Here is a 14775-nt window from a genome sequence, read left to right on the forward strand (position 1 = left end):
CTACGTGTTCTTTATCAGCGTAGGGCCCAGAGAAACAGTTTCTGGCCCCAGAAGATGACCCACGGACCCAACGAGGTGTCGCAACGAGACCGAAAGCGGCGTAAATGAAAAACAATGTCCCAGCGACGCGGGGCCCTGTGGATTCGGGTCAGATCGGCGATTTACGAGGCCGCGGCGTCGGGCCCCGCGAGCAAGAGTCTCCGACGACGGGCGAAAACGGGCGACGAGGCACGTTGGGACAGGTGGGACGTTCCCCGGGGCTCGAGACTTGTGAACCGGAGCCTTAATCGCGGCCGTTCTCGCTCCAGCGTCGTATTTTATCGGCAGGCCCGAGCCCGCTCGAACGGACTCGACGGGAAACGAGCAGAGGGGAGGCTCAGAACGAGGCCGATTTAACGAGGTTTTACGATCCTTTTCGAATCGGGGCCCAGGGGCCCGGGGGAGGCGATCCTGAATTTCCATGGACCCAACATCCGGATTTATACTTCGCTCTTTCGCTCGGGTTCAATTAGCGGGTCTTATGGCCGAATGTAGGTCCTGCTTGGTTAATGGACAATTTTGTTTTTTTATTTGGAAGGGCCCGATGCTGCCGGGGCCTCACGGATTTATGAGCGAGATGCATGCTGCTGAAAGATCGACGGTTATAGTGATCCTTGGGGATCTGGAGCAGGATGTTGGAGGGGAATCGTTCTGGGAAATTGTAGGGTGTAAGCTGTGCTTGGTGGATGACGTTTAGGAGATGCTTGAGAGGGTTGTGTGTTAAAAGAGTCTTTTGGAAAATGTGTTTTAATAGGTATTTGTTTCTGCGATATTCTGCCTTTGTGATAGAAGCGAATAGGTGCGGTGCGATTTGAAAGAATTTTAAAATATCTTAAATCTTTGTGTGAGACATCACTTTTTCCTGCCTCGTTTCAAAAATCCGACTTCGCACGCCTCGCCGATGCTTAAAACGACCAAAAGCTCCACTGCTCACTATACTAATTAACAGACCGGAATGCTCGCAGCAACGTTCACCCGTCCCCTAAGTTCTCAATTTTATTACAACTGCCTCGAACTAAGAATGCAGATACATTGCGCTAAATAGAACGTGATCGGTGACGATTGGTTCCCGAGTGAACGTCGGTGGCAGAGACACGTTAACCAGTCGAGGAGCTAACAGACAACTAGACAAAATCGAGATCCTTTCCTGTGGGAAAGTCGAAGGCTCTCCGACTCGATACTCCTTCACGGTCCATCGATGCTCGACGGTTTTGCATGAAGACGTCTAGCGTCTCCGTTGCATCCCTCTTTCTCCAGTTCGATCCACGATCATAACACCGTAAAATATTTCGATTGGCTGAGAACTGTTTGTTCATTAAGCGAAACGATCGACGGCGGACTGGTTGGTAGGATCCCGAAGGGTGAAGAATGCGGAACCATCGCATCGGCTACCGTATCGACCATTGCTCGTCGATATATCTGGCACGCAGGCTACCTCGGGAATCCTGATGGTAAACAAATTAAAAGGTAGCGAAACGGAGCGGCTAAAACGGCCCAGTGAAAGGTCAATCGACCGCTTGATCGAAAGCTAAGCATACACGTTCACTGCGATCGTGGAAACGCGTCGCGATCCGTGCAAATATTACTGCAGAACTGTCTACAGGTTCACAATGTTTACGATAACGGAAAACATTTTAGTAACGCTCTATAATATGATTGTGAAAAACGATTACTTCTTACGAAGTGTACTTATTCTATAATAACGTGCTTGAACGAGAAACAATTGAATAATTTCCATCACTAATAAAAGATCCCAGTGAAAGAGATTTTTTGTAATTTCAATAAATGTGACGTAAAGAACGTGATTGTAGTGATTAGACAGGCTATTAACGGAGCTGACAGCTTCTTCATCTAACTTGTAGTGCATTTATGCACTCATTGAACCAGTCTAAGAATATCGCACGCTCAATGGAGTGATTTGCGAAGCTGGTTCCGATGGGAACGACTTCTGTCACCTGCTCCAGATTACAACGTGATCCATTCACACTGTGCACACAGTTGCGACCGGCAGGCTGCATCGATAGGAAATCGGGTCATTTTCCAGCGAGTCGGTTGCCGGTTCATTCTCGCCTTCGGAATAATTGGAGAAAGTTGAGAATGGCGGGCTCGGTGCCCTATGATCCTCTCTCTTTCTTTTTCTCTCTCTCTCTCTCTCCCTCTCTCTCCTCTCCTGCGAGACCAGAAGAAAAACGGAACGAGAAGAAGTTCAGAAAGCCTCCCACTCGATCGACTCTGCTTTGATGTTGCGAACCGTCACGGTCTAGGAAACGTGGGAATAATAGACGCCGGATTTACACGGTTCGCAGCTCACGGGCTCTCTTGGTTCGTTCTCACCTTGTTAGATCGACAATCGCCCCAAAAAATCCTGAAACTACGTGGAACACCATTAAATCACAATGGGAAACGCCGGCGGGCGGAACCTCTCGGTTGTAACCATCTCGCACAGTGGAAACTAAAATTTGTTTGTTTGCTGGAAAATCAATTTTCACCGATATTTGATCTCTAAACATTCAACACTTTCCAGTGATAAATTAGACCGCGGATTTTATGTATTTATGGAAAATATTAGCAGCTACAGTTTACAACAGTTTCGACCTCCTAAAATTATTAACCATTAGCACTCGGAGAGAGTCACCACTAAAAATTGCTGTACCATTATTCACAATATTGTTTACATTATTAAATAAGTTGGTAACTAATCAATTATTACACATTTCAGTATTGTATGAGGTATTATATCAATTTCAATTACGATGGAATTGTTTAGGACGGAAGAAATGTTTAATTACCACGCTTATATTAACTTGCCGTGTTGTTGTTGTATGCGTCAAATCTTGTAATCGAATTTTAAACCTCTTCCCATACTCCCATACTGGATTCGGTATTTTATGGAGACCCAGGAAAAAAATTATCTTCTCCTTTTTAGTGCATTTTAATATAAGCGTGGTTTTCAAAAAGTTTTTTTTATATATTTTATTTTCAAGTTAAAATAGCTCCGACTGCGAAGAATTAAAAATAAAAATAAAATTTGTATTTTGTAGTTTAGTCATATTTTTGATGATAGGATTGTCGATTTCATATTGCGTGTGTAGATTGAAAAGGTTGAAGAGTCAAGCTTTAGCTTGGGATCACTACACAGCAGCGCCGGGCAAAAAAGAATCGCGCAATTTGGCCGGGTGAGAGCAGCGGTTAGTCTCTTCCGTTAGTTGTAAAAACCAACGTTCTCACTTCGTTTAGAGCGATAAACGGCCAGAAAAAGAATGGCTGACGAGCATCCGTTGCGTCGCCCGGCGAGAGGAAAGTTGTGGGCGTGTTTGTCTGCTGAGAATTATTGGTCTGTAGAATTTTGCGTAGAGAACGATAGCGAGTAAGCTTGTTTTCTTTTTAAAAAATCTTTGTTGTTCCTAATGATTCTTTCGTGAACCTTTTACCGACATACTCGCGGCTCTTTATTTACTGGTTGAAGTATTTTGAGCACACATTGTGGCTTCTTCATTTGCCTTCCAATGAATTCAATCACTCCTCCGACCAGTCTCGGAGCACGTTGAACGTTCAACGATTTTCCGTGCAAAAAAGAGCGCTAGATCGCGGACGTCTCGACCCGCAACATCCGGCGATGTCGACCTGCCGATGGTTGAGGATGGAAACTGGATACGCGGCGGAAACGCGTGAGTCAGTGAAGTCTCCGGAGAAAACGACATCGCGTTGTATGTATGTATGTATGTTGTATGTTGTTGTATGTTGTACGAGTTTACCGTGGAAGCGAGGTCTCTCGGCGTCGGGTGCGTTGACCCAGCTTACGGTAACGCAGCGAGAGCCCGAGTTGCACCTGCCTCGCACGGACTTACCGGGATAAAGGGTCGTGCGACCCGAATTACTTCCTTCTGCCTCTTCTCTTTTCTTTCGTTTCGTTTTCTTCCTTTTCTTTCCTTTCTTCTGCGAGTCGCGTTTTTCTTGCTACGGCTGCGGGCGCACGCGAGTTCACGCCGACACCGTTTCGGACGATTGCCCACCTGGATCGATGACACGGAGTGCATCGCACTCGGCGATGCGTGAATTCGCGAAAATTACACGGTTCTGCTCGGCACCGCACGCGAAACTCGTGGGAGACTCGGGTTCGCGGACAGCTGCGCGATTTTCGAATTGATTGACGAGTGGCGGGATTGCGAGGAAACCTGTTGCTTCGACAAATATGCTAATTCGGTAAAAGAAATGTTCATTTGTTAGAATTTATTCGATTTTCTTTGCGCAAATATTCCTTGTGTTGCAAAATTGATCAGTGAAAGCTAAAGAAGCAGTAAATTTCTTAACTGTGGCTACTTTGTATATTTAAAAAATATTTATGATGCTAAATAACAACCCTGAAAGTCTGCCGCTCCCATAATTCATAGCATTACTTACGCAGGTGCACGATTTCAAGATTGATTAATGAACATTGGAGTTGTACGAAAATTTACCGTATCGAAAACTTTTTTGGTTAAATAAAGAACATAATTCGATACAGTTAAGTCTTATGAACTTTTCATTTTGTTATAGGTTGTACTTATAGATCGCGATTGTTATAGATGTGAGAGAAATAAGTTCTTCCCCATTTTCTCTACTTCGAAAACGTGATTACGAGTGTAGATTTATAGCCTCGGTAAACAACTGTTGCTATTCATAGCATCATTTTTCTAATATAATAATTGCGGATGTTTAAGCATCATCGACTCTTCCTGAAACGTGACTGCAGTTCACGTAAAAGTTTCAATCGAGTTTCACACGGTGTATGTATAATATATCTGCAATGCATCCGCTCATAAAGCGATTCTTGCTTCTCTTTTTCAGCATTCAATGTCTATAATTATGGATTTGCAACAGCATCACGCGCTGTCTATCAATACCCGTTAAATTAGACACTTTGAGAATATTCAATTATTCGATTCGATTATATTGAGAAGACTTATTCGTACTTTATATAATTTCCTAAACTTCATTAATACATTAGTTTCTTCAATTCTACAACTTCTGTACAATCTCATAAACATCGTATCATAAAAATTGTCTCATTCATCAAAATCTTTTCTTCAAGTCTAATGACAACACGGAGATCGTGTCACAATCTTGAAGAAGTCTGACCCAATTATCCCAGTGCAAATTGCACCGAGATGACATCGATAATCGAGCAATGCACATCGCTCGAATTTAATCGGTTTTTAATTGCTCCCGTCCGAGCGTGCCGAGATATAGGCTTGCGAATAGCTGATGGGTCAGAAGACAGAGAACCCACTGTTTCGCCAAATATCAGAATACTAATGCGTCGTTTAATGGTCGGCGACCGGTCGCGTATTCTCGCCCGGAGCGCATCAATTGCACAAAGTGATCGTTGAAGCAGCGCCCACGACCGAACCCGCCACGACCACTCATCGTGATCGTATTAATCCGCAATTTGCATACCGCGACCCATTCAGTTCCTCTCCGTGATCCTTCCTGCGCGAGCGTTGAACTCCCGTCGCCGGTAATTACGGCATTAGGCGACCGGCAAAACAGAGAGGATCGAGGAACTCGCCGCGCCGCTCATTCGTGACCGACACCTGACTTAGAACTCACTGTACATGGTCCCTAAAATTGTTTAAAAATTCCACCCGACGAATCATTTCGAGTAAAATATGCTAAACGTTGCATATAAATATTAAAGGCTATAAACGATACCGATGCATAATCTAACGATTACATCACAGAACGAATTCCCTGCTCACGATTAAACCGCGAATGCATAAATCTAATTTTTCACGGAGAGTGCTGATTAAGCAACAGGACAGAGTAATGTAATTTCCTCTGATAATGATTTCCAAGAATCAAGGAAGATATAAATCCAATTTCAGCACACACAGCTCACGATTTTCCGCGGACCGACTACCTCTCGCGTCGTAAATATGAAGATCGCTCGCCGCGAGGAAAGGTTGGAATCGATCGAGAGAGGATCACGGCCCTTGATCACAGAAATAGAAGCTCGCAGACAACGAATGAACGGACGACGAGAGACGCGATGCGAGAGAGGCAGGTTCTCTCTCGTGTTCGTTCCGCGTTTTGCCTCGTACGTGAGGACGACCAACGACGGCGCAACACGTGAGGCTCTCCTCTTGACCTCACTTTCTAGAATCCTTTAAGTATATGGCGCCTTCGACTCTACGGCTCGTTTATCCATTATCGATGAACGAACGGCGCTTCCCTGACACACGACGTGTCTCTACTAACCGAGATACCGGGCCCCGTACAGATTGTTCGTGACAGATGGTCCACGCTGTCAAACGTACTAGCAGGACGATCCGCGGGTCTCGTTAAAGTGGAACATCGCCTTGATTCGATTCACGGAAGTCGTGGCTCGTGGCCCGAGCACCGACGATCCTGATCCTGTTAACGTGCATGCTAAATGCACGAGATCGGCGCCATCGTTCAGGTCCTGATGTCTGCTCGTTGTTTTCTTCCTCCTACTGTAGAGTTGATCGTTCATATCATTAGACCGCTGATCTTTATGCGAAATCAAAATTTTTATATATCACGTTCCTTCGATGATTCAACGCCATGGAATTTCGAAGTAGGCAGTTGCTACTTTTTCCCGGCATTTTCAATGTACCATTTGAATCGTTGCTTTAGAATTATCTACGTTTTAGCAATGGAGGATCACTCCCGACATCGAAACACTTCGATCCTCCAACATGCAAACTCTCTAGAACTCCAAATCCGTCCAAGTCTCGGCTTTCTTGGATGATAAATCTCTCTCCAGTGTCCCAACTCCATGAAACACTAAATTTCTCCAGCGTTTCTAATCCTCAAGCTTCCGAGTGTCTTCGTACACTTCAATTCAATGAGTGGAGAAACTCACCCTCGATATAAAGAAGCCAAGTGCGTAGCATATAATGTATATTGCACATACCGTGTCATATAAATAAATAAGAATACATAAATAAGAATACTCCTTAACTGGATATGGAATTGTTGAATTGTTGCAGACTTGGCGCAGATCCGGGCGCTGGTGGAGTCCACGGGAATGCTGGGCGGGTCGACGTGCCCTTCCTGCGAGATGCCCTTCGACAAAGGGAAGAAACGTCGCCTGATCGACTCCTGCGGCCACGAACGATGCTACTCGTGCCTGTTCAGGAGCGAGGCTTGCCCTCTGTGTCTGCGTGCAGACTTCATCGATGAGGACGCCCTCGAGGGCCCGTTCAGGGACGGGTTCGCCGGCTCCTCAGGCCCCATGTCCATCCTTGCGCCCACGGACGGCTGGGTCGATGAGTCATCGACGGTGAACTCTCTCTGCGGCAGTCCCAGACCACGCACGAAAGTCACCACGAGAGCAAACCTACCGTCACGAGTCATGCACGTAAGCATCATCATCGGCCACGCGTCCTCCAGCACTTGGTGCCACTGAAGAACCTCCAGAGTTCCTCTCATGAGCGAAACAGGAGACGCGACGGAATGTCTAGAGCGTTTGTGAACTATTGTTCAACGAGACCTTTGTTTGATTGTTAGTCAGAGCCTCTCGAGTCTGGATGTTGATTGCCATTAATGAGCTCTTGGAAGAAAGTATTAAGAATAGAGGCTCGTTAGCCTGTTAGCATTTTTGTTCTTTCTTAGGGTGTGCATACAGTAATGTCTCGATATATGCAAACACCTAAAAATATCACTTATATCCTGTATATAAACCATTTGGATCAGACTTGCTCGTTTAATTCACGATATAGTAGAACCTAGATTACCCGGAATACACCGTAACAATCTCGTTAAATAGCTTCTTGTTTCTATTGTATCGTTTTAGCAACGAGACGCTGACGAGTCCTCCTCGGTAACTAAAGGCCTGAAGAGTAGGCCATCAGCGTTGCCGGAGTCCTCAGGGTCTCAGGGGCGGCAGAAGCTGCAGATGATGTCGCAAAGTACGTAAACCAGTCTACTAATTTCCATCCCTGTTAGATATATCGTTAAATTAACAAAAACAAAGAAAATGCAAACCCAATAGCAAGGCAATTCATCTAAGTAGCTAAAAGATCGGATTTATACAACAGAAAATATGTTTCCAGGTTGTCCCACGCCTCCGAATCAAAGGAAAAGGTTCTTCCTGAACCCGAAGGTGTTGAGAAGCTCGTTTGTCCCTCAGAGATCGTCCAGAAGAGGTGCTTCATCCCCTGAACCTGTTTCCAACGACAACCCCTCCGCCCTTTCAGGTAAGCCATATAGTTACTTCGTCGAGCTAGAGTCTCAGTTAGCGCACTATGCCACGACACCACGGGAGAGCTCCGAATCGTATTAACCTTGAAACCCCGCACGCACACGCAGTTTGGATGACCTCGTCTTGGGAGGGGAAGTCAAGATGGCCGGGTGTAGTGCTCGGGAAAATCAAATCTTTGTGGAGCAACAGTCAAGGAACGACGAGCGACGGTCTGAACCAGCTGATCGAGCCGAGGAGCAAACTCACAGGCATGGAGACACTTTAGACTCGAGTGTGCATTGATTTTCGAGTTGATCGCAGGCTGCTTGATGGTTGAGGATGAACGAGGCGCACCTGTCTTTCTATTCCCGACGATGATCCCCACCTAATTCACTCTATCATACACACACGCATACCTGGTGCAGCTTGTTTCCTTCTCGCTGCACCTCTCGTAGAGCACCGACTGCGATTAGGTCATCTCGTGGATCGCGTTGTCTTCTGACGCTAACTTTCACAGAGGAATCTGGTTTACCAGCTTCAAAACATCAACTGTTTCTCAGTTGAACCATGTGCTATGTCAATATACAAGGGTCAAAGACATTTGCACGGAAGGTGCAAATATTGAACACACCAAATGCGAGAAGAAACAATGCAATTAACGAGTTGGCCTAAAAGTTTGATGCATGCTGAGTCGCCTGTGAGCACGATCTCCGTTCCATCGAGGTGGACACGTAGCTGAAGAGTAGCTGAATACCTTGAACAGTTTAGGTAGATGCTTCAGACGTCCTTGAGCTCTGCAACGGAGACTGCATCGTGATCTGTGTTTTGTTCTGTGTGTCTTCACCCTCCAAGTCTCTTACAGCCTTTTTGACCTTGAACATTTGATCCGCAGACGACGAGGGTGGTTGCGTGAAGCCTCTGACCTCGAAGACCCGGAAGTCTTCTCAGTCGGACCTGTACATGAGACTGGGACTCCTCCTGGGCAGCAATCATGCTCGAGCCAACAGCAGCGTGGACACCAACGACCTTCCAGGAAGTTCGAATCGCTCTGGGGCTGGTGCTTGCCAGTCCAGGGTGCCGATTCAAGGTCACGACAGCTCGGCAGCTTCGTTCAGCAGTTTGACGAGCTTCGAGACGCAGACTCTCGCCTCTACTAACACCAGTCCAGTCTCCACGTTGACTGGAACCTCCAGCGAAGCTGAAGCTGCCGCGGCCTTGAGATGTCCTATCAAACCGAAGTCGAAGGCCAAAGGGAAGAGCAAGTCCAGGGACTGCGACAGCGCTGGGAGTCTGGCTTCGATTTCCACGTCAGTCTCCGCGTCCACTTCTATGTCGATGTCGATGTCCGTCTCTGTCTCTGGGCTTTCGAATGGCAGCTCCAGTCCCTTAACTCCCAGAAGACATTCCGTGAACGCCTCGCAAGCTGGACAGTCCGACGAAGCCGGACAGTCCTTCAAGAACCGAAGGTCTTGCGCCAGAAGGTCGGCCAGGACCGGAAACGTAAAGGGAGCTGTTGATGCTAAGTGTAAGTTATGTTTCAAAATTTGATGAGCTCCGAATTTTGGGGTAGCTAAAGGTGTAACTGAATGTGATTATACAGGGTGGAAATTATATAAGCTGATCATTTTGCAGTGCGCTTTATGCAACATCACGCGACGCAGCTGACCCTGAAGCCCCTCTTCTTCGAGGTGCCGCTTCTAGAAACGGACCCGTTGTTCACCGGCCGCAAATGGCTGCTGCAAGAGATAGACTCCGTGGTGAACGGATCTAGTCCTGGTGTTCTGATCTCGGGATCCCCTGGGACAGGCAAAACCGCGCTGGTCCTGCAACTGGTGGAGCACAGTTGCTTCGGAAGAAGGAGGGAGCAATCTCTTCCATCGGATATCACAGAGGAGCCCAAGGAAAAGGAGTGGCCTGGCTGCGCTACTGCTCTGCATGCTGGAATCCGTAACACTAATGAAAAGGTACGTCTCAAGGGTCTCCGAATCCTCTACCATATACCAAATAGATCATGTGCTTTCTAAAGTGGAACAATTGTTGATCAGGTTAGAGAACTGGCTACCCACGTAGTCGCCTACCACTTCTGCCAAGCGGACAACAATAGCACCTGCCTGGTACCTGATTTGATACACTCTCTGGCAGCCCAGCTCTGTCAAGCTCCACAGCTAATCTCCTACAGGGAGTACCTTCTCTCTGAACCGCATATTCAAGGATCATTGTCGCAGAGGGAGTGCACCGTAGATCCTGATCTGGCGTTGTCCAGGGGCATCATAGAGCCTCTGTCTACACTGAAGAAGATGAACAGGCTGCCGGACACAAATATGGTACGAAAGATGTCTTTTACTATGATCCTTTCCTCAACTGGTAGCGAACGTGGTCATAAAGATTGCAGTTCAGATTCTGAAAACAAATCCAACGTTAATTTCCACTATCCAGGTGATACTCATCGACGCAGTCTGCGAGGCAGAGTACCACAGACCCGACAGAGGCGACACGATAGCGTCTTTCCTAACCAGGCACGCGCCCAACTTCCCCAGCTGGCTGAAGATCATCTGTACAGTTCGAACCCAGCTGTTGGAGTGTGCGAAACAACTTCCTTACACCCGAGTCTCCCTGGACAAGGTCCCGAACGACAGCACCGGGAACAATGTCACTCGGGACCTGTCCGATTACATCGGCTACAGGTTGGCCCAGAGTCCAGCGATCCAGACGAACGTCACAGCGTCTGTCAACGGCAAGGCAGAGTCGTCTTGCAGCGCGAATCAGACTCGATTCTCCTCGCATCTGCTGGCGCTAGCCAGAGGCAGCTTTCTCTTCGCGAAGCTGACACTCGATCTTATCGAGAGCGGACACTTGGTTGCTAAATCCGCCAGCTACAAGGTGAGCACACCACTATCTTACAGTGAATCTTGCTTTCACAGGCGTACAGAGTGTCTGGAGTAGCTGAAGGTAGATGTATGTAACGTTTTCTTGGTGTGCTAGGTGCTTCCGGTGTCCCTGGCGCAGATATTCCAGCTGCACTTCAATCTGAGGTTCCCAACTGCTACGTCCTTCGACAGGGTCCAACCTCTTCTTGGTGTTTGCTTGGCTGCATTGTATCCGCTCACGTTACCGGAGATTTTCTACTCGGTCAACTCGCTGAACACCGACAGATTCGTTTCATGGGAGGATTTTCTGCAGAGATTCAAAGTGAGTAGCTCTTTTATTTTCGCTATGTTAGCTCGCAATTGTTCAGTTCTGTATCGTTACCCTCAATACCATCAAACCCAATTATCTTGCAACCCTGACGCGATCATCTAGAAATCAGTGTCAGATAGATACAGAAAATTTTACTAGGGTCGCGGGAAACCCGAGGATAACTATTACAGTGTTAACGGAACCAGTAGACGCCCAGTTCGTTTCGCAACGCTCGAATCCGCCCATTCGATGTTCAAAAACGGGATCCCGTGTATTGCTTTTATCAGATGCTCTCTGGATTCCTCGTGAAACGGCTGGACAACACGTACATGTTCTTCCATCCATCGTTCAGGGAGTGGTTAATGAGAAGGGATGAGGGAGAATCGACGAAATTCCTCTGCGATCTGAGGCTTGGTCACGCGGCGATCGCGTACAGACTGTCTCGGCTTCAAGCACCGTTAGACGGCGACAAAGCGTTGGAACTGGGTCACCACATACTGAAGGCGCACGTTTACAGAGGCGTCGCCCCGTGCTGGCCTTCGCGTGATCTACAGGTAAGCTCACCTGCTCTGCTACTCGCTTAAACGATAGATCAGGTGTGGTGGGTAAGCGTTGGGGTAAGCCTGGGGATCAGTAAGCGTTTTACCCTGAAAGTACTATGAATTGCTCTCATGGAGTGTCTTTCGACAGGCGATCTGGTTAGCGTCGTCCACGGAGTGCGTCTCATCGGCGCTCTGCACCCTGAGGAACATCTACAGTCCGAACGTGAAGGTGTCGAGGTTGCTTTTGCTGGCAGGAGCATCCCCAAACCACATGACCGAGTACCTGGGCAACGCCCCCGCTCTTTGTATGTACGCCCACGAGGGTTCTGTGGAAATGGTGTCACTATTGTTGGAGTTTGGTGCTGATGTTGAGCTGACGAACAGCCAAGGTTGCACCGCGCTGTCGTTGGCTGCTGCTCGTGGACATTGTGACGTTGTCAGGAGGTAACGAAAATAATATAAAATATTTCTATGTAACTTCTGTTTCTTGTAATCAATGTAAAGAATTTTTGTTCTGTATAAGAATCCGCAATTCGATGATAATCAATGGATTTGTTAAAAATCAGGTTGGCCGCCGCTGGAGCGTCGTTAGGCCACGCAGATATGGCAGGTCAGTGTCCTCTGGTGCACGCAGCGAGGCACGGAAGACTGTCAGTGGTCGGCTACCTGCTGGCCTGCGACTGGCTGGTTCCAGCAGGTGAAAACGAGCCCGAGACCTCGCAGGAGATGAGCAGGGAGGAGGCAGCTCAGCAAGCTGTGGTGGCAGCCGCTGCTCAAGGCCATGAGTCCATCGTCGAGTACCTCCTGGACATGGCCGAGGTGATCGTAGATCGTCCCGACACCCTAATCGGGGAGACTGCGCTGACTATCGCGGCTGCCAACGGATCCACAGCCACGGTCTCCGCTTTGCTAGCTCGAGGAGCCAGGCCGACAGCTGTCAACGCCAAGGGTCTGTCTCCTCTGATGCTTGCTGCGAGGGAGGGGCATTGGGGAACTGCTGAGAGATTCCTGCAAGGTCAGTAGACCCTTTATCATGTTCTAAAGTGATCACTGCTAAAACCACCCCTTCAAGAAATCCGCAATTTTGACGGGCTCGGTGGATCTTGTGTTTTATGGTGGTCTTATGATTTTGTTATTTCCAGGGACACTGTCCAGTAGTACCGATACTATTTTGGACGATGCGGTGACTCTTCTGGATCAGAGAGACCTCGCAGGACGTACCGCGCTCATGCTAGCTGCATCTGAGGGTCATACGAACCTGATAGAATTGTTCCTCGATAAGGGCTCCAAGTTGGAGAGCAGGGACAAAGAAGGACTCACTGCTTTATGTTGGGCCTGCGTCAGGGGCAGATTGACAGCTGTCCAGAATCTGATTGACAGGGGCGCGGATGTCAACACTAGCGACAACACTGGCAGGACTCCGTTAGACTTGGCTGCGTTCCAGGTATTACATGCTTCAATACAGTGTATATTTGTTAGACAAACTTGAAGAACGTACAGGGTGAACAGAGTTCGTAGTTGGTCGCTTTAAATATCGTTTGCTCAACTGAATCATATTGGTTCTCCTGTTTCCGCAGGGCAATCCGAAATTGGTGCAACTGTTGCTCGAGAAGGGAGCAGCGGTGGAACACGTGGACCTGCATGGTATGCGACCATTGGACCGAGCCATAGGATGCCGAAACATCCCCGTGGTGCAGTGTTTCTTGCGACGAGGTGCTAAGTTAGGCCCTGCCACCTGGGCGATGGCCGCTGGAAAACCCGACGTGCTCCTGATCCTCTTGAACAAGCTACTCGAGGACGGGAACGTACTATACCGGAAAAACAGGCTAAAGGAGGCGTCGCACAGGTACGCCTACGCCTTGAGGAAGTTCCCCGTGTCGCCGGAAGAAGACTGCCAAGGTCAGGAGCACGACCACATGATGCTGCAGTTGCAGACGTTCGCACAACTGCGACTGAACTTCTTGCTCAATCTCAGTCGATGCAAGCGCAAGATGAATGTAAGTTAGTTCGTCAATTCTAACACTTTTAACACTCTAGTTGCTGGTGACCCTGTTAAACGATATAATCCTCATCATTTATGATTCCAGGAATGTGCGGAAGCAATCGAGCTCGCTGACGAGGCTCTAAAGGTTCGGCCAGTGTCCTACGAGGCCTTCTACGCGAGAGCAAAGGCTCGCGTGGACTCAGGATTGCTGGAAGATGCTCTGTCCGACGTTCAAGAGGCTCTGCAAATCGCACCACCCCAAAACAGACAGGATCGTCGTGTCCTTGTCGCTCTGAGGGATGAGATCATTTCCAGATTGGACGGTTTGGGGACCAGCAAAGGATCCTGCGACTCTGCCAGCAGGTCCAGGCTTCGAGCATCTGTGGACACTCTCACCGAACTGTAAAATACGGTTTCATTCGAGGAACTGCTCGAATTGTTTCAGACAGCCCCTCTTTTCTTGGGGAAACGCTTATAGATCGTCCTCGAGCGATTTTCGACTGCAAACGAAAGGATATCGCGGATCTCGCGACATCTGGTCCTTTAGGATTCCCTGTCCTCGCTTCGAGGATGCATTGAAGTAGCTCCTGAAGCGACCCACTGAATTTTTATTCGATTTTTTAGTCGCGTTTTGTACGTACTCGAAGAGATTCGTTTTGTTGCCGCTTCCGGAATGAGAAGCATTATCCGTACTTCCGGTTGAGCATCTAGAGCACCGTTGCTACGGCCCTCGAAAATGTTGTCGAAGATGAATCATTTATGGAAACTATTCTGCAAGGTATTATCGCGATTTTTATGTTAGGTTCTCTGTTGAATATTCTTGATATTCGTGAAACAGTTTCGTCGAA

The 14775-nt window shown here is 47.9% G+C and overlaps 1 protein-coding gene across 3 annotated transcripts in view; it reads left to right on the top strand.

Moving 5' to 3' along the window:
* The window catches only part of Rols (zinc-RING finger and ankyrin repeat domain-containing protein rolling pebbles), a 56426-nt gene extending 41681 nt beyond the window's left edge, over positions 1–14745 (top strand). For 2 of the 3 annotated variants that reach the window (XM_076439645.1, XM_076439646.1), the window contains 15 exons: positions 7032–7402; positions 7838–7952; positions 8097–8240; positions 8353–8493; positions 9117–9749; positions 9857–10188; positions 10270–10548; positions 10661–11104; positions 11207–11413; positions 11689–11955; positions 12092–12387; positions 12510–12958; positions 13086–13387; positions 13521–13940; positions 14031–14745. In XM_076439645.1, coding sequence (XP_076295760.1) covers positions 7032–7402; positions 7838–7952; positions 8097–8240; positions 8353–8493; positions 9117–9749; positions 9857–10188; positions 10270–10548; positions 10661–11104; positions 11207–11413; positions 11689–11955; positions 12092–12387; positions 12510–12958; positions 13086–13387; positions 13521–13940; positions 14031–14333 — 4703 coding nt within the window. In that variant the 3' untranslated portion in view covers positions 14334–14745. The remainder of the gene's footprint in view (positions 1–7031; positions 7403–7837; positions 7953–8096; positions 8241–8352; positions 8494–9116; positions 9750–9856; positions 10189–10269; positions 10549–10660; positions 11105–11206; positions 11414–11688; positions 11956–12091; positions 12388–12509; positions 12959–13085; positions 13388–13520; positions 13941–14030) is intronic. The other variant, XM_076439647.1, reaches the window with a different exon arrangement.
* The last annotated feature ends 30 nt before the right edge of the window (positions 14746–14775 follow it).

Source organism: Lasioglossum baleicum, chromosome 15 (genome assembly GCF_051020765.1).
Source record: "Lasioglossum baleicum chromosome 15, iyLasBale1, whole genome shotgun sequence".
NCBI lineage: Eukaryota > Metazoa > Arthropoda > Insecta > Hymenoptera > Halictidae > Lasioglossum > Lasioglossum baleicum.